Source organism: Diplotaxodon limnothrissa, linkage group LG5 (genome assembly GCF_057381915.1).
Source record: "Diplotaxodon limnothrissa isolate DT_005_m linkage group LG5, D_limnothrissa_male_GT1.1, whole genome shotgun sequence".
Taxonomy (NCBI): domain Eukaryota; kingdom Metazoa; phylum Chordata; class Actinopteri; order Cichliformes; family Cichlidae; genus Diplotaxodon; species Diplotaxodon limnothrissa.
The window spans coordinates 7,187,975-7,207,855 of record NC_140600.1 but is presented as its reverse complement, the minus strand read 5'-3'; the positions used below and the strand labels follow the sequence as shown (position 1 = coordinate 7,207,855).

The following is a 19,881-nucleotide window of genomic DNA, read 5'->3' as shown; positions in this document are numbered from 1 at the left end:
GTGTTTGGAGGAAGAAGAATACTGAGTTGCATCCCAAGAACACCATACCTACTGTGAAGCATGGGGGTGGAAACATCATGCTATGGGGCTGTTTTTCTGCCAAGGGGACAGGACGACTGATCCGTGTTAAGGACAGAATGAATGGGGCCATGTATCGTGAGATTTTGAGCCAAAACCTCCTTCCATCAGTGAGAACTTTGAAGATGAAACGAGGCTGGGTCTTCCAACATGACAATGATCCAAAACACACCGCCCGGGCAACAAAGGAGTGGCTCCGTAAGAAGCATTTGAAAGTCCTGGAGTGGCCTAGCCAGTCTCCAGACCTCAACCCCATAGAAAATCTGTGGCGGGAGTTGAAAGTCCGTGTTGCTCGGCGACAGCCCCAAAACATCACTGCTCTCGAGAAGATCTGCATGGAGGAATGGGCCAAAATACCAGCTACTGTGTGTGCAAACCTGGTAAAGACCTATAGTAAACGTTTGACCTCTGTTATTGCCAACAAAGGTTATGTTACAAAGTATTGAGTTGTATTTTTGTTATTGACCAAATACTTATTTTCCACCCTGATTTACAAATAAATTCTTTACAAATCCTACCATGTGGATTCATGGATTTTTTTTTCACATTCTGTCTCTCACAGTTGAAGTGTTCCTCTGGTGCAAATTACTGACCTCTGTCATCATTTTAGGTGGGGGAACTTGCACAATCGGTGGCTGACTAAATACTTTTTTGCCCCACTGTATCATATAGGAGACACACACATTGATATACACTACATATTTATGTTATTTCTCTTTTTATGTGTTGCCAATATATGCACCTGCTTTATTTAGTGTAAAGTTATTGCACACTTTCTGTAAATCCAGTGAACTGCATTTCACTTCTCAAATATCACTGTGTGTGTCTCCTATATGATGTATTTAACTGACAATTTAAATTGTGACAAATAACGATTTGTACAGGACAATGATGGCTATTAACAAGGTTGCCCAAACTTTTGCATCCCACTGTATCAGTATATTTTGTCATTAGTATAATATGAAATAAATTCTACTTGTGTCAAGTCGGGTGCCAATATTTGCTGTGTAGTAGAACAGAGACATTTGTCATTATAAATGTTTATTTGATAAAATATATAAATTCAGTAATAAAAAGATTCAACATAAATATATGAAATTTAACTATTTACAGAGAGAAAGGAATAAAAAGGACCCAGCTTGGAGTGGAAGAGCCTCAGGGGAGAAGGAGGAGGAAAATAAGAGCATTGTTTCTGCCCTGCAGAGCTGCTGCCTCATCAGAAAACTACTGATCATTAGGGTCCAATGTTTCCAAATTTAGCACAGCTGTGCTGTTGTCAAAAACTAATTTATGAATTTGGAATTTCACGAATTCTCGTGTCTGAGGCGGCATGCTCTCCAGAGCAGGAACAAGGCCGAGGAGGAAATGCTCTGTTGCAGACGGGCGTGGCTTCTTTAGGGACTCCAGGATAGCTAGCTCCACCGCCGATGGACCATCCTGGGACCCGTCCCTCGACCGCCTTCGAGCTCTCCTCCTCTGTGGGCCTGTAAAAAACAGAACAAAACACCACAAAGAAATGAGAAGGCTGCTACTAGATTGTCATTTTCAAAATTGAAAAAAACCAGGATATGAACAGATTGGTTGTAGATATTTAGTAAAGGTGATCACAAGGGAATACCTGTGGGTGCAGCAGCAGGAGCTGAGGGACCAGGGACTGGGGAGTCAGGAGAAGCAACAGGGGAGGACTCTGCTGCATGATAACTTGACTCTATCAAGACAAAAATAAATGTTAACAGGTTGAAGACAATAGTCATAGAGAATATTATATTATTATATACTTATTATTATATACAGTGGTCTCCCATTTATTGCAGCACATGAACAGTAGTCACAGTTCTCACAAGTTGATTCTCAAAGTGCAAACCTTTGTCGATTTTAAAACGTAAAAGTATTATGCCGCGCTTTTTCTCCGTCTGCGGCGCCACTTTTGTGCGCCTTTTTTGCTCCCGGTGCAGGTGTCTATTTCCGAATGAGGGTCATAGTTATGAGTGTTTTTGTGCTGTTTTTTTCTATTTGAAGTGATGGTTATCAAAACCAAACATGATAAGTTTGGCAAGCGCAGGAGACACGACACGGAGGAGATTTGTCATTTGGGCTGCAGAATGCAATGCGCATTGTTGAAAGCTGTACGGTGCAATAAAAAAAATCAGCGAAAAGGCGAGGCAGTGACGGATGAACAGCGGGACTACTTTATACTGTTTATTAATAAACAAAATATATTCCTGTATGACAACACGCATAAATTAACTGCCTACATTAATTAATTGTAAACATACCTTCTGACTGACACTCCCCTGCTGCCTCTTCGGGCTGTCCCTGGTCCTCGGGGGAGAAGTTCTCCACGGTCCGCACCATATTACCGCTGGTCTCCCGCGGGGTGAGGAAGGGGTCCAGAAACCCCATGACCGCGAAGAACTTCCATCTCCTCCCCGATCCTGCTGCAGACCCACTCCTCTTCTCCTTCTCTGACCTCTTCTCCTTATTATAGGTGTCCCTGAGGCTCTTCCACTTTCTCCTGCAGATGTCCTCTGAATAAATGCATTATCTGGTTAGCAGAAAGGTGTTTGTACAACAGTGGGAAAATCGCGGGACAGTAGGCGCGCTTGCTAGCTTTTGCACGGCTTCATCGGGTCAGTCTGAAAATTAAAAAGAAGAAGGAATGAACTTACCAGGTTGCCCGATCTCCTCACTTATGTGTCTCCAAGCTAGGTCCTTTTTATTCCTGTCTCGGTAGAAATAGGAGCTGGCATCGTATAGCTCGGGGTGGTTAGCCACGGCGCTGATCAGCTTTTCCGCCATACTGAATGAAGAATGAAGGGCTTTGGCTGGATCTGCCCCTTTGACCTAGGTCAGAGCCACGTCACCAGGCTCCTGATTGGTTGTCGCGGCGCGATTTGACGCTGGAGTTCAGATTTTTCCAACTCGAGCGGTAGACGCGAAACGCGCGTATGCACAAAATGCAACACAAAAACTCACGCGCGTGGTTTTATTCGCGCGTCAAACGCGCCAGACGCGCTACACTGACGCGCGTTTCACGCGTTTTGGCGTTTTCGCGACGCAAATCTGCTTCCGAATTTTCGCGGGACCCGCAATCGCGCGTCATCGCGCCTTTCCATTGACTTTACATGTAAACCTGACGCTCTATTCGCGTCCATCGCGTTCGGTGTGAACACACCGTTAGTCTGCCTGCCCATAGATCCCGCTTATCAGTTCTTGCACACTCTTTACGATCAGCTGATTTCAGTTTGTGTGTCTGAGGAGAAAAATAGTGGAGCAGTCTCCAGCGTGGATATGGACATTAATTTTATTGTTATTACACAAAAGGATGAGAGCGTGATGCTAAACTGGAGACTGCTCCAGGACAGAAATAGCTCCATCATACTGTTAACCAACTTCAGCTCTTAGCAAGCACCTGCACAACATGCTAATGCGGATTGTAATCCATAGGCAGCAGCAACAGAACATAATGAAGATCAGTGGAGTCCATGTTTCTTCTGCTGATGATTCAGTCCTGTAAACCATGGGCAGCTGAGGAAAAACTGGCAGTAAATGATAACAATAACTAGGGCTGAACAATTAGTCATTTATTGTGATTAAAATCAAACTTTAGTTATATTCTTTGACCAAATATGTTTACTTTGATATATTTCAGCACGGTGGCACGGTGGTTAGCACTGTTGCCTCACAGCAAGAAGGTCTGGAGTTCAATTCCACCATCAGGCCGGGGTCTTTCTGTGTGGAGTTTGCATGTTCTCCCCGTGTTTGCGTGGGTTCTCTCCGGGTACTCCGGCTTCCTCCCACCGTCCAAAGACATGCAGCTTGTGGGGATAGGTTAATTGGATAATCCAAATTGCCACTAGGTGTGAATGTGAGTGTGAATGGTTGTCTGTCCCTATGTGTTAGCCCTGCGACAGACTGGCGACCTGTCCAGGGTGTACCCCGCCTTTCGCCCTATGACAGCTGGGATAGGCTCCAGCGACCCTGAAAAGGATAAGCGGAAACGAATGGATGGATGGATATTTCAACTCTAATCTAAAATACAATATATGTTAGAAAAATCTGAAACAATTTCAATAAATCATTCAGCCCTCAAAGGCATCAGGTATCACACATTACTCTCCATAAAAATGGATCAGTTTGGTCATCTGTCTGCAAAGCAACTTGCCCGTTTTTGCCATTTCAGTTTCTCTTCCTGCAGAGTCACTAAATCTGACTTTGCAGTACCACGTGGGGGCCATTTTCACAAGTGCAAATCCTGTGATGTAGCTGATCACTGCCTCCATGTATTCAGAGAGGTTGCATACATCTGGGAGGTCAGGAATCGAGTGATCTTCAGTGTCATTTACTTCCACAAAGTGCACTTCCATTCTGCATCAACATTTACAGCTGCAGATGTTGAATCGAGAATGTATGTGTTGTCTCGAAGTAAACAATTGTCTGTGCCTGTTTTAATTTGGTGCCTAACAAGTAAACGTTTGTAGGCTCCCCTGAACTGTCTGGCATTAGGATTGTCATTGTGCCCACCTCTTGCTCTTATGGCAGTGAAGAAGAGCTCCAAGTGGTCCTGACTCAGTTTGTAGGTCAGAAGATACCTGCATGGGTCCTCTCAACAAGTTTATTATAGATGTTAAGTGCACTTATGCTATTAGCAATGAAGCCATATATGGCAGTCTTCTTTTTTGTTGTTTGAAGTGGCACCATCTTGTCATAGTGCTTGACCTTCAACCCACGAAGCAAGGTTTCTGTATCCTCCAAGATTGTCTCAGCCCTGTGTTTAGTTGTTGGCTTAATTAGAGCTTTGTAACCTTTTCCAAGAGGATTACAGCTGTTGAGCACATCAAAAGCTGCATCTACAGTGTGCACCAACTCCACAGTTGCAGCACAACTCCTCCAACTTCACAGAAATCCATTGTATCCGCTGCACTTCTGCTGAAGAGCTGTGCTGCTAGGTGGACTTTCAGTTTTTGTTTTTTCAACTGTAAATGAGCCATGTCTTGGAGTTTATTAAGGGCTTCAAAGTACTTCCACTTAATCTTCCTCCCATCTTCTGTCTCAAATTCCATCGAAGATGCAAAGGCATTACGAAGAAGCTTTAGCATATGGCATGCATCCAGGATCACATGCACTTTTTGTGTGGGATTCCCTGGATGAAAGAAGTAGGGCTTCATGTTGTCGATATTTAATTCTGTGCCAAGTTCCCTTATCATGCCGAGGTTACTTGTAGGAGCATCACACGTAAGGTAGACAACTTTAACAATGACCTCATGAAGCCTGCTAAGGCTTTCCCGAATAACATTGGCCTTCTCTGATCCATCCATACCATCGATGAGGACGTATACAACGAGTCATGGGAATTTTCCATGACTCGTTGACAGCCACAACCATAAGGACCAAGGCCTGGGTGGCGAGTGTGTTGTCAATTTCACCAGTGCCTATATCTACATAGCCATGGAACTAGTCCTCTGCAAACTCAATCATCTTTTGGATGTACATTTCATCCATCATTAGAGCACACACTGTTTCCTTTCCCTGTTCTCTGTTTGCCTCCACATGATTTGTTAGTGCTCTAAAAGTTGCTACAGTAATCCAGGATCAGCTGAGACACTACTGTACCAAGTGTGAATGGTGTGACTGTGTGGCAACGCTTTATTAAAATTCTCCCGTACATACTCATATGCCTTTGGGCAGTAAAAAGGAAGTGTGGTGGCAAACTGTTTCAGCTCCTCAGAATATTTAGCTGACTTTTTCCCCTCTTGTATTTTATGCAAGATGTGTTTTAGAACTTCACTGATTGACTCAAGCAAAGATGCACACTGATTTGAGATCAAGAGCTTTTTCTTGAGTTCTTTGGTGACATTCTTTAAGGTACAAACTTTTGTCTTTAAACTCCTAGACTTTTGGCATTTCAGTCTCAGGTTTTTCCTGTACTTTATTTGCATCTCTTCTGAAGCCTGATTTTTACGCTTTAAAGACTTTGGAGACTCAATGTTGTAGCAGTGATCTTCTTGAATACCGCTCGGTTTTGCTAATGTAGTTGTTAATAATGCGTAACTATGGTCCTGATGGTTAATATCCACTGTTACGGCAGTGTCATTTTCAATCAAGGTGCTGTAATTGGCAGCAGATGTCATGTTGTGGTTGAATTTTGCATGTATTTGACCAACATTACTGTTCCCTGACACCTTGCTTGATAAACCTGGGGAGCCACTTACCTCTGTGCCAGTACCTACCAAAATCTTACGTCTTGCTCCTCTCACAGTTGACTTCAGCTGAATACATGGAAAACTGAAAATAGTTGGAACTGCTGTGCTACTTAGGCAACAGATTTCCTAAAGCAGCACAAAATAAGAATGAGGAACTTTATATTTAATGTTATTTTTTATAATATTACATATTGTATAGTTATAGATTTTATTAACCTTTGAGTCCGCGATGATGATATTTTCTTCAAAATGAGCACTGCAAAGACGACATGATGGTGTGTGGTGCTGTAGCCTGTAGATTTATATTGTTAAATGGTAATTATGTGACAGTGCGTTTCATTTTACAGAGTAACATGAAAGTAACGTAACGAGTAGTATAACGACTGTCTTTCTCCTGGGAGTAATTAAGTAACAATACTGCACTACTTTTAAGAAAAACGTTCTCAATAATATGCGTAATAATGTTTTTACTTAACTTTTTTGAGTAATGACCCCAACACTGATCACAACTTTGATGCTGATCACACCTCCAATATGCACAAAACATTTGATCACCCAGCATGAAATGAATTTGCATGAATGTAATGTCTTTGACATGCTGCTTAGAGATGATGGTGACTCTCAAGTTGGAGCCAGTGAGAATTGATAAGGAATCGAATTGATAAGTGATATATGAAGTCAGAATTGCTAAATTCTTATCTATTTCAATTCCTGGTGGGGAGACATGCCTTTATCACAGTGCCCCACTAGTCCGGTACCATAACCAGCCAGACCCATTAATAGCAGTTTTCCATTTAATGATCTGTGAACTTTGCTTGATAAAACTTGTAGTTAAGGCTAGCCTGAGTGACCCTAGCAATCCCTTATGTTATTTTGCAAGAGATCAAGGGTGCTGGGGGGGGGATTCCCATGATACTTTTCCTTCTTTACTCACCTCTTTTCCCTCTGTTTTATATGCTATTCTGCATTTAATCATTAGTTGTTATTACTCTTGCTCTCCTCCACGGCATCTTATGTCTTGCCTCTCTGCCCTCAATACTAACCTGTTGGCTGATGGCCGTCCCTCCCTGAGCCTTGTTCTGCTGGAGGTTTCTTCCTGTTAAAAGGGAGTTTTTCCTTCTCCCTGTCAACAAGTGTTTGCTCATAACGGTTGTCTGATTGTTGGGATTTTCTCTGTATTATTGTAGGATCTTTATCTTTAGATATAAAACTCAGTAAGGAATTGAATTGGTGAATTGCTAAGATTTTACTTTAGTTGTCAAGAAAAGGAACGTATGAAATATCTCCATAGTTCCCTTGAAATCCATAACGCAACATAAGAGAGTGACAAGCATTGCTTGTCTTTTCAAAACACAAATCTATTAAAACGTTTCAAAGAGCATTCTGTTCGTGCACATTTTCCTGTGTTAGAGGCCTGACTTCAGTTCAGGAGATGTGGCTTGAGCTAAGGAGGAATAGGATGATATTTTATTGAGATGTGGGTCAGCACGGCAGCTTCCGCAAACCAGCACTTGCTTTTATGTTGTTTAATGGATAAATTGTCAGTTTATGAGACTGCATCGGTTTGTTGAGAGATGCAGTTACACACTAGTCAATATATGTATTTGTGAGTACAACATTATTTTTTTTATTAAATAACCTAAAAAAAATAATCGATTGTACGTTTTAACTAAGTTCAGTACAACCGATAATTAAGGAGTATTGTTTGTTTCATATATTATGAATACACGTGTGCTGGCTATCACCACAAAGGAAAAACTTCTGTAATAAACTCAATGTGCTCACAAACCCTAATTACATAAGTTACACTGAGGAAGAAAACTTCTGTCCTGCCTGACTGCCCTAGTCCTTTTTGCCTCGCTCGCTCTCTCCCTGGTTAACTAGTGTACCAGGACCCATCAGCTTGTCTTTTTGCCTGTCCGTCTGTCAAGCTTTCCACTTGGTTTCCCACCAAGATGTGTTTTTTCCACCTCATGGAGCAGACATAAAAAAGAAAAGATTTTCTATTTCCCTTATTTTTTTCCCCCAATATAGCAGTTTGTTTTTGTTTTTTTTACCCGAGTGAGTAAAATACAAAAGTACATGATATTCAGTTGGAAAAAAAATATCTTTGCTCTACAGCATGAATGCTCTACAGTTGAATTCTTGCTTCTGTTAATCCATCTGTTATTCTCTTTTTGTTCATTGTCAGTCTGTTCTGAATTCACAGGAGCAGACAGTGCTGCAGTCAAACAGCTCCACTTGTTCTTTGTCATCTGCTCGTTATTAGTTTAATGGAAGTGTTAAATCAAAACAATGTACAACAGTAAATCCAAATCACAGTGGGCTTCTTATAACTATGTATTCATTGCTGTTTGTTCATTCTCCCTTTGTAACCATCTGTCTGAGGTCCAACCCTCAGCATTCATTTTCCTTTCATCTGTGTCTGAAAAGGCTGGACTGCATAATTCATTATGAAAACCGACCTCATTATATACATGCCTCTAATTTACAATCATTTAAAATAAAAAACACATTTATGACTTTTAAAATTCCTAGTAAGTGGGTTTCAACCATCTATAAATGTTCCTGCTTAATTCTTCAGTGGAATACAAAATGCATAGATGCATTACACTTTGATTCTAATAAGAGCAAGAAAAACAAGTTGTTCATTTTTGGGGGGGTTTCTATTACATTGAAGGCTTAAAAAACAACATTTACAAACTGTAGAATTGCCAATTTACAGATCTAGAATGTATAAGGGAACAATTCAATTGTTTTGGAATGAGTTTTAAATGTTGGAACATTTTCCAGTCGTTTAAGTTAAAGTTTTGGTCTGTACTAACTACTGACAGAAATACTTGGGCCATTTATTCACAAAGCTTGATATTAATGCTATTCTAAAAAATCTCAATCCTAAAAAAAACAATTAACGAAAGTTATAGAAGTGGGATATTTTCTAAGATCGTCCCAGTAACAATAAAAGTTGCTCACGAAACGTGTACTGTCTACAAATCATGTGACAGCAATGTGCACCCTTGTAGTGGAAAGACTCTCTGTTCCATATTATGATGACTTAAAATATTAAATATTCTATGCAGTTTTTATTCTGCTAACCTTGAGTTTAGATCAACTACACACTTTTGTTAATTCTATTTAGTTGTGATCATTTCTGCACTTTTCTTACCTTAGTGAGTGATTTCATCCTGTGATATGGTATTTATCTTACTGACCTATTTTAGCTATTTTATTGTAGGTGGTGGGGGGTTTGGTGTCTGTGTCATGGGCCTGGGTCTGTGACCCGGTGTTTTTGAATTACTAATAGTCTTTGACTTCATTGTTATTTATAGTTTCTAGTCTCTTGGGTTCTGTCTCTGTGCCTCCCCGGTGTTCCTCGTGTCACGTCATCTTTTCATGTCTTCCCCAGTTCCAGTGTCAAGTCCACGTCTCAGTCTGTGTCTCATGTTTCCTGTTTTATTTTGCTAGTTCCTTGTCTGGTGTGTAGCGTGTTCAGTTTTGCTTCCCTCCCAGCCTTGTGTGTGATTACTCCCACCTGTGCTCTCCTCCTGTGTCTCATTCCCTCGCACACTGGATGGGAAGCTGTGTGATAGCAGGCTGAACAAAACACATGTTCTTTTGTGGGGTAATCAGGTTGTTAGTTTTTAACTGTTGCAAATCGGCAACGCCTGCCTTGAGAGGGTTAAACAGGATGTGATGGTTTAAATGGCGTTCAGGACCTTTGCTCCTGGTATTATGTGCAATTGTTGCCTCCGGCATTAAGTGTATTCTTCTCTAACTCAGGTGAGGTGAATGATGCGCCTCCTTTTGGTGACAGCAAATTTATAAAGGTTTGCCATGAAACTCCCGTGCTTATGTTCATTTGTTGTCTCAAAAACCCATCCCACAGATGCTACGAATTTGATTTTACTGTGAATAGAAGGTTTTTCTGGAAGGACATTATTGCCTCCTCACCTTCTACCTGAGCCAAATGAATTGGCATTGATATAGATAAGAGCCTGCTGCTGAAAATACCCCTGCTATCATTATCGGAGGTGCTGCAACTGTTTAGAGAGAATAGAGATCTCAGCAGGTTTAAGAGACAGGAGGAGGTGTATTTATCCTTCTGCTGAGAAGAGAGGTACACTGCAGCGTCTCATCTCTCATTGCACTGTTCAGTAGTGATGTGCGATACCACTGATTTCCTTTCCGATCCGATACCAAGTAAAATTCAGGGTGGTATCGGCGATACTGATCCGATACCGATACTCTGTACAAAAACTTAATGTTTCATTGCATTTCATAATACAACATATAATTGTATTATGTTATTGTAATAATAACATAACCATATTGCTTCATAATGATTAGAGGACATCAGACAACTTGTTTTTGTTGTTTAATAATTCAGAATAATCATATAGAAATAAAAACGGACGTTGTGCTATTTGAGCACGTTGCCTGCCTGCAGCACTAAAGCACTCTGTGAGAGACGTCTGTCTCGCCCTAGCAGCACCTGTCCCTGTCCTCCTCTTCAGTTCGCCTCAACATAAGCTTATCATATTCTGTGATGTGATTTACTCCGAGGTGTTTGACGAGGTCAGTGCTGTTGCCACAACACCCCACTGTCTTGCCACATATATCACAAACCGCGTCTTGGCTGTTTGTGGAGGTAAAACGCGTCCACACATGACTCTGTTTGCGCTCAGCCATTGTTGTGAGTGTGCACGCCAGGGGCTGCGACACGTTTATACAGCCGTATATCGCACATGACTATGAAAGGCGTAAGAGGAAGTAGTTCCTTCCAAATTACACGATCCGAATGATATAGTTTCTTTCCACTGCGTTCATTTTAATGGAAAAACTACAAATTTACCCCAGAGTACTAAAATATCGATATTATAATATGAGAATCGATTCTAGAACATAAATTGCTGGTATCGGAAGAATCGATATTTCAGTATCGATCCGCACACCACTACTGTTCAGCCTGAAAGGGAAACTCCCCCATCTGTTTCCCTGCAGGGAAAATGTTATTTGGCTGACTGAGACAGCTTCCACGATTATAGCCACTGATGGTGGGTAACGTGTGTCTGTCCATGTGCGTACTGTCTCTTCAGTTATTTGGAGATGATTGTGTAATGGGTTGCAGTTGAAAATAGGAAAACTGTACATGAAGTGCTACACTAACAGAAAAAGGAACAAGGAAAACAGGTTCTTTACTTTGAATTATTGAAAGTTTACCTTACAGCTGAGTTCCTGGGATTAACATATGGATCTATATGATTCACATAATATAGATTTATATGTAGAAAACCTATATGTTTGGAGCAGCCTGAGTATGGCCTGGGTATGTGGCTCATTTTTACGTATGAGGTATTTGATCCCCACACAAAAGCTTGGTCATTGTCAGCAATGAGTCAAACTTATTTCTGGTAGGGTATTGGACTTCACCAAGGCTTCCTTTTGTCAGCTATTGTGTCTTCAATGATGTGCATGCTGTACTGATGCTGATGAGAAAGCTGAGCGTAAATATGAAACTGAAATTTGAGGACTTCTTTAATCCCACTGAGATGTCGTCTGTAGAGGAAGCAAAGTCTGGAGCAAGGCGACTAAAAATAAACGTATCCATGACCGCTTTGGATGGGGGGGTTTTCGTAGTGGGAAAAAGGTATCGTGAGAATATGTTACTTAATCACATCATCAAAATGTTTTTTGCTGGGTTGACTGGCAGTACCCTGTGAGTTTACATTTTTATGATTATTGAAGCATGTTTGTGTGCTTAACATGATGAATTTTGTTCGTTGGCTCACTGGAAACTCTTGTCAATGCTGTTTTTGTTTTCTGTTTCCAGGTGCCTTCACAGTTACCACGGCCAACTTCTGTAGCATGACCTTCCATCCTCAAGCTTCCATAGAAGCCAGTAGACTCAGCAGAAATTACACTGTCCAGAAGCACCTTCTACACACACTTAAGTAGTTTTATCATTACATAATATTAGATGGGTTATTATGGAAAGCTGACATAAATCGATTTTCACACAAATAGGTTGTTTTGTGAAATTTTAATTCCCTTTTGCAAAGGGGTCAAACAACAATACAGAGCACAACAGCACTCTGTGTGGCTTTTCAGAAAGAATAATAAGAAAAACCAAATCATTTATAGAAACAAGTTATCTCCCTGCTATGGTCACAGCATACAATACGGACATTCCATGCAAAACAAATGGCATTCATAGTCGACTGTATCTTGTATTCAAAGATTATATAAATGATGCTTTGGAACCTCCTGTTCAGCCAGGTCATCTTAACACACACAACGAGTGAATCTTTACATTTTCTATCATTTTTTCATCGTCACACATCATGTTTACAAAATGGCGCAATCAATAAACTTCGAAACATCTAACCACTAACCACTGGGCTCATAAAAACATCAGCAGAGGAGAAAGAGTTAAAATGAGAAACACGAATAATGCTGGAATAATAAGACAGAATTCCTTAATCTGTGGCTCAGTTGCTACTCTTCCACATTTAAAGGAGGCAGGTAAGCTGGTTTGGGCATATGACCAGGATGTCTCCTCGAGATTACATCTCTCAGTTAGCCTCGGCTGGCATGGAGACGGTGGCTGGGAAAAGAGAGGTCTCGGCTTCATTCCTTAGAAAATGGATGGATTTTTTTTAATCCTAAATGTGACTTTTTTTTTAATGACGTTTTAATTAAGAATTTAATGAAGTTTTCTTATTCTAATTCCACTTTCCATTTATTTGGGTATTTATTAATGCATTAATAGTTCATTTAGAAATATTTACTTATAATTTGGCTTTTTATAGTAAATTTAAATGATTAAATATAGAATTACGTCATCAATGTCTCTCAAATGATTCAGTAAAGGACTAGATGTTACAATCCCTGATAATGCTTTGCTTCAAATGGAGAAAGTCTTGAGGGGTTATTAGGAAAGGCAGTCCAGAGACTTTACCAGCGGGACACATCTATGTGTGCCTCAACTTCACAGGGTGTTTCAGTCTTGTATCCCAGGCTAATCTGCCCTTTTTTCCCTTCCTTGGTTGGGGTTTAGGAATTAGAGATCTGATCTAGATTATCATATTAAAATTTTGGGACACATCGTCAGTAGTGGACCTTGGATTCATCGGGTGTTTCAGCCATTATTACTAGACACTCTCATCCAAGGAGGCCTTCCATGGTTGATCAGGCCCCGGAGTGTGTCACTGGTTTATGTTAAATTGTTATTTCTACTGCTTTCTTCTGTTTAGTTTTCTACAATAGTAATACTTACCTCTTTAATATTTATGGAGCCTCACTTCTTCAAAGGGACAGAAAAGGTGATAGAGAGCAGTAAGACAAAAGAGACAAGATAGGAGAGAGGACACACCTCCCCACTGCCTCCCAGAAAAGGGAAGAAGAGCAGAACATTTTACTTTTCTTTATTTCTCTTTCATTTAGTTTCACTACCATGAAGTTGACTGCACAGTCCCCAGGAGGCCCTGAGACAGCTGTATCAGTCAACCAGCAAAATTTCTAGTGTTTTCTACCCTTTTGACACCCTCCACTAAGGCAGGCCCACCACAGGTTAATCAATCCTGGGCGTGTGTCTCACGGTTAGCTGACTGCCTTAGCTGCCCAAGTGTTGTCAGTCCTCTTTAGCCACAGCCAGTGACTGGTCCTCTCAGCAGTGTTAGCTAGTTCTCTTATAGCCTGATGTTGCGCCTGTCTTCTGATCCCAATCTCTCTAAGCAGTTTTCAGAATCAGAATCAGAATACTTTATTGATCCCTGGGGGAAATTATTTTTTGTTACAGTGCTCCATTTTAAACCAACATTAAGACAAGACAGACAATACGCTAACTAAGAATAGTACAATAATAGTACAACAGTTTTGCTGTTGTACTGGCAACAAAGCCCCTGTACCCCACTTCCACCGGGCGCACCTTGATCTTTCAGCCTCTGTCCTCTGCCTCAGCTGCCAAGTTGGCATACCGCAGCTTCTTACGCTCAACTGCTTCCTCAATTGCATCCTCCCACAGCACCGTCAGCTCAAAGACGTAAACAAGTTTTCGGGAGTTGGACCAAAGGACTATATATTATAACTATATTATTATATTTTTATAACTATATAACTCAACCATAACTCAGATTGCTTTATTTTGATGTGCTTGACTCTCCTGATCCTCCACAGTAAGCATTTTCGTTTTGCATTTAAAGAATTTCCCAGAGGACATATTTTGTCCAAATGCTTCATTTTGCAATACATGCTAATTAGTTGGGTCTGTTGCAAAGAGAAAACAGATTGTGCTAGCACATTTTGTTGTGATTTTGTAAGCAGATTTTCCAAACGTCCGCATTTCCACAGCTATACAAGAGTGTGGTCTCTATCATCAATATTTCCCTTTGAAAATTTAGTTTGTCTTCAGAAAAACCGTATAGATGAATGTTTGTTATCTCTATGTCTGTAACTGTGCATTCAGCCAGGCTTGAATGAAAGGATAGAAACAGAAAGCGAGATCTCTGTGTTTGCTCATCAAATATGAAACAGCCTCCTTGGTGGCAGCAGCTCCCCAGGATAGATTTCTGTAATGCTGTGTGCTCGTACACCATCTCCCTGTGTGTGTGTGTGTTAATGAGTGAGTAGGAAAGAAAGAGAAACTTGCCTGCTGCCGAAGGACGAGGGCAAGCGTGTGTTTCCATCTGTTTTTACACGTGTATTTGTCTTTATGGCAGTTCAGATGAATTAAAACCAACATTATGTAATTTTTAATTTCGTGGGAATAATATAATGAATGTTTTCTACCTTATTCTGCAAAATGAAACACTCGCCTGCATTGATTCGTTTTTTGTCACTGCAGAGGACAAACGTGAGTGTCATGATTACATCAGACTTCAGCGTCATTATCAGCTTCACTTTTTTTTCTTTTTTTTCCTCTTAATATAAGTTAATAAACCTTGATGTTTTGAGAAGGGCTGCATGCTGCGTCGTGTTAATCATTTGATTCAAAAGTGGATTTTTCAGATTTCCCTTGTGGGTGTGTGTGCGATAATGCAGAATGACCGATTATAAACAATGTCCACCAAATGGACTGGACTATATATAGATATACTAGATATACACTCCCAACTGGTGCATCTGTGTCCAGTAAAGGTCCCTAGGCTAGACTTCCATGCCAACCAAGCCTACCTCAGACATGAGCAAGAGACAGAAAAATGAAGCGATACCAGCTCAGACATCACCCGGATTAACAAGGTCCACGTCAGGTGTTGAGGAACCAGGACACACTGAAAAGTGGGCAACTGGAACAAGAAGGCATAAGTGGGCAAGAGATGAAAATAGGGCGCTGTTGGAATGCTACTACGCAAGTAACCTCAGTGGAAGGTGTTATATGAATAGAATGAGAGACTTATGAAATCTCCGATACCCAGCATCCAGATTGATGGCGAAACAATGGTTGCTCAGTGTTCCAAATTTGGGAAGAAGGAACTGCTATCACGGCTAGAGACTGACGAGGTACAACACAAATGCTATGGCAAGGGGGAGCCAGGACAACGGGTCAGGGGATTATGTGAGGACAGCCTGGAAGGCTTCTGGAGAAACCTGTAGCAGAGGAGGGACTGGTTCCATTCAACTACCAGCCGATATCCTGCCTCAGTACCACAGGCATCAGAAGAATCAGAATCAGAAAGGGTTTTATTGCCAAATGTTGAGCAGGTTTACAACATTAGGAAATTGCTGCGGTACTTAGTGCAAACATACTGTCAGACAATGCTTAAATAAACATAAAAATAAAAAATTAAGTGCTAAGTAGATAGATATATGCATGAGTGCAGGTGGTAATCAGTGCAAACATGGAATGATGCAGTGAACACAGTGTAGGGTCATGTGTTAGTGGTGGGAACAGTCACATGGTTATTGTTCATGAGTCCAACAGCAGAGGGGAAGAAACTGTTCTTATGGCGAGAGGTTCTGGTGCGAATGGACCGGAGCCTCCTGCCTGAGGGGAGCAGGTCAAACAGACTGTGTCCAGGGTGAGAAGGGTCAGCTGAGATCCGAGCTGCACGCCCCAGTGTCCTGGAGGTGTACAGGTCCTGCAGAGATGGGAGTCTGCAGCCAATCACCTTCTCAGCAGAGCGCACAACACGCTGCAGTCTCTGTTTGTCCCTGGTAGTGGCTCCAGCGTACCACACGGTGATGGAGGAGGTGAGGATGGACTCAATGATTGCAGTGTAGAATTGGATCATCGTCCGTGTTGGCAGGTTGAATTTCTTCAGCTGCCTCAGGAAGTACATCCTCTGGCTAAGATGAATAACCACATGGCTCAATGCATGAGCGGGGCACAGAAAGGAAATGGCAAGAAAACCAGAGGAGCGAAACACCAGCTACTGGTAGACAGAGCAGTCGCCTGAGACTGCAAGACCAGGCCGACCAACCTGTGCACTGCCTGGATTGATTACAAGAAGGCCTATGAGTCAGTGCCCCACAACTGGATCCTAGAATGCCTATAATTGTACAAGATCAACTGGACCTTAAGAGTCTTCATCAGGAATTCAATGGGGATGCGGCATACAACACTAGAGGCCAACTTAAAGGCCGCAGCACAAGTCAATATCAAGTGCAGGATCTACCAAGCAGATGCTCTGTCCCCAATGATGATCTGCATAGGCCTCAACCTCCTCAGTCAGCTCATTGACAAGACAAGACGGATACAAACTAAGAGCAGAGCAATCGTCAGCCACCTCCTCTACATGGATGACATCAAGCTGTTTGCCAAGAGTGAACAAGACATTGATTCACTGATCCACACTACCAGAATATACAGCAATGACATTGGAATGTCGTTCGGATTAGAGAAGTGTAGTCGGATACTAAAGTGAGGCCTACTAGTTTAATTTCATTTAATCGGTTTTATTTGAAAAGGGATGATCTACAATATAAACAGAAATCTTGCCATTTGATGAATTATACCAGAGTTAGCTTAAAGCTAATTGGCATGTGCAGTCCCTTGGCAGGTTACATGCAAAGATCACAAAAATGTCACTGTGAGACAAATGAGGACACACACACAGCATTGCACATTGCTATGTGCTTTATTGTGTATATGATTAGGCACTTTCTTTCTGAGCAGCTTTCCAGCTGCTACACCGCTCTCCCCTCCAGTGCCGGCAACATCCTTTAAAGGGGAGACACATTCGATGATGGAGGTCAGGTGTGTGAGTCAGCCTCCCCTGACACCACACCCTGAACACACTGCTCCACACCTCCCCTGCAGCTGAGCCACAAGCCACACCCCGCCGAAGTTATTCACACAACAAAAAATGAACTAGTGCAAACATCCGTCAAATAGATCAAAACCATAAAATTATTGGACAAATAAGAAATGAAGTCTGTGTCCTCATCATAGATTTTTTTCTGTTTCTCATTTTTTCTGTCCAAATTGTAAAACAATAAGAAATAAACAAAAAAAATCTACATTATATGAATTTAAAGTGCACAATACATAAATATGTGACTGGGCATCAGTGTATTATTGCAATAAAGACAGATTAAACAAAGAGAACAAACAGTGAAAACTCAGTGCAAGGCAGCAGCAAAGAACTCTAAAGGGATTTATTTTAATTCTGTAACAGGGTAATTAATCTGCTGCGGAGAGTTCAGTAGTTCATTGTTTTTTTCTTTTCCACCCTCAGGGTTCATTCCAGAAAAACGCAGCTGAACTTTCACCTCTAACATCTTTTTCACCATGTGCTACAAAGTTCTTTTAAAAGACTCTCCAGCTGGTCCCGCAACATCTGACAAGCCTCCTTTTGGAAAGTCTGACCTTACTCAATATAGTTTGTACATGTGCAAGGCTCTGAGGCTGTCAGCATGTGAATACCCATCACTGACGCAGACAGTCCTCATCATGCTTGACCTCAGCTGCACTTCTTTACCAATGGGAGCCGCTCAAAATATACTAGCATAATGTGGCAATACTTTACCTCAAATTACTCTAATCCAAGATACTGGAGATATACATTTAAAATCAACAGGTAATTACATCAATGGTGATAATAATTCCCTTTTTACAACCTACTAATTGTGTTTAAAGATGTAACAAGACGTGTTTAAACTGGTTTACTGCCAAGATTGCAGCTTTGCAATAAACCAGTAAACTGTAGAGTCTGGACTATGGAGAGTCGCAAAATATGACCTTACAGTCACTCAGAGACTTTTTCTTCATCAGCTTGCTGTCTTGCAGAGAATATGAGAGATTTTGAGCTAGGTATGTCATTTCCACCTTTATTTGTCAAGTTTTGCATCAAGGTAAATAGGGACCAACAGAAGCAATCTTTGCATTAACATTAGAATTCAAGTCTGTTAAATGTACATCAAAGCAGTGGTAGATGTACACTTAAACACAAAAAGTACTCAAACTAACAAACTCTAAAAATGAAATCTAAAAAAGCATTAACAGCACAATATTTCCATGAAGTGTTAAAAAAGGAGTTGGTGAACAATCAAAGGGGATTAGGTAACTCAATTGCTGGAATCTGAAGGGTACAGTGGTCCCTCGCTATAACGCGGTTCACCTTTCGCGGCCTCGCTGTTTCGCAGATTTTTTTGGGTGCAATTTTGCATGCCTTTTATTTCGTACAGCGCATTGTGTTCTGTGTCCTGATTGGCTGTAGACCATTGTCAATCAATCTTGTGCTATGTCTCCTGTGCAGTACAGAATGCATTCAGATTGTCAAATTTACGTAAATCTTCAATCGCTAGCAGTGTGACTCTGAAGTGCTGTACTGTATGTTTGTAAGTTTTCTCCCCAACAAACAAAACAATGTCAACGAAACCGCGGGTGCCTTTGGTTTCATTCTATGATACTGGACTTATTTTTCTACGAAGGTTTGAACTTTGAGAGCATTTAAACAAGAGAGAAAAGTGTGAAAATGTTCGTGCCTGTCTGAGAAAAGTGCATAAATTGTATAGTGAGGGGTTTTACAGCCTTAAGACATCTATAATAATTGTAAAAAAATATCGTGGGTTATTTTTGGAACGTAACTGACGCGATAAACGAGGGACCACTGTACAAGATAAGAGGTGACTAATGCAAAAGTTCTACATAAACTTGAATGGACTGACTTCTTTGTGAAATATTAGTTTCATTACCTGTGTAGTTATCCAATTGAGTCCTTAAATATTCACTGTGGCAAAAATGATCTTAATCATCCTAAAATGTCACTGTCTGAAACTGTGTATAAAAGATGGATGTGAGCACCATGACGCCACCCAGTGGTTAGCGAGGGTTCATGATGAGCAAGTGGTTACTTACTCATGAGCCAACAACGTCTCAGCAATGATGTAGATCTGTTTTATCCTCCTTTTCGGAATGTGTTTTTCCTTACTTTTTTGTTAAGCCACTTAAATCTGACCTGTGAAACATTCAGGAGGAAGAACCTGAGAGATGAATCTACTGTTCAATGAAGCGTCATCAAAAATGGCCTAATTAAAATGTAGCAGTTTTTTCCCATCTTTTAAACACAGTCTATGATCAGACAGCATGGAAAGAAACAACTCTTCTGTACGTAAACTCATTGTTGCGTAAAACCCTCAATAACTACTCCTGCACAACAGG

The 19,881-nt window shown here is 41.1% G+C and overlaps 1 protein-coding gene across 1 annotated transcript; it reads right to left on the bottom strand.

Moving 5' to 3' along the window:
- Window positions 1–1,302: 1,302 nt before the first annotated feature.
- On the bottom strand, window positions 1,303–2,877 carry LOC146631515 (uncharacterized). Its single transcript, XM_085353723.1, has 4 exons — window positions 2,748–2,877; window positions 2,355–2,606; window positions 1,697–1,786; window positions 1,303–1,562 (listed from the first exon to the last, which is right to left on the bottom strand). Exons 1-4 carry the CDS (start codon window positions 2,875–2,877, stop codon window positions 1,303–1,305), a joined length of 732 nt encoding a protein of 243 aa, XP_085209849.1.
- Between the last annotated feature and the right edge of the window lie 17,004 nt (window positions 2,878–19,881).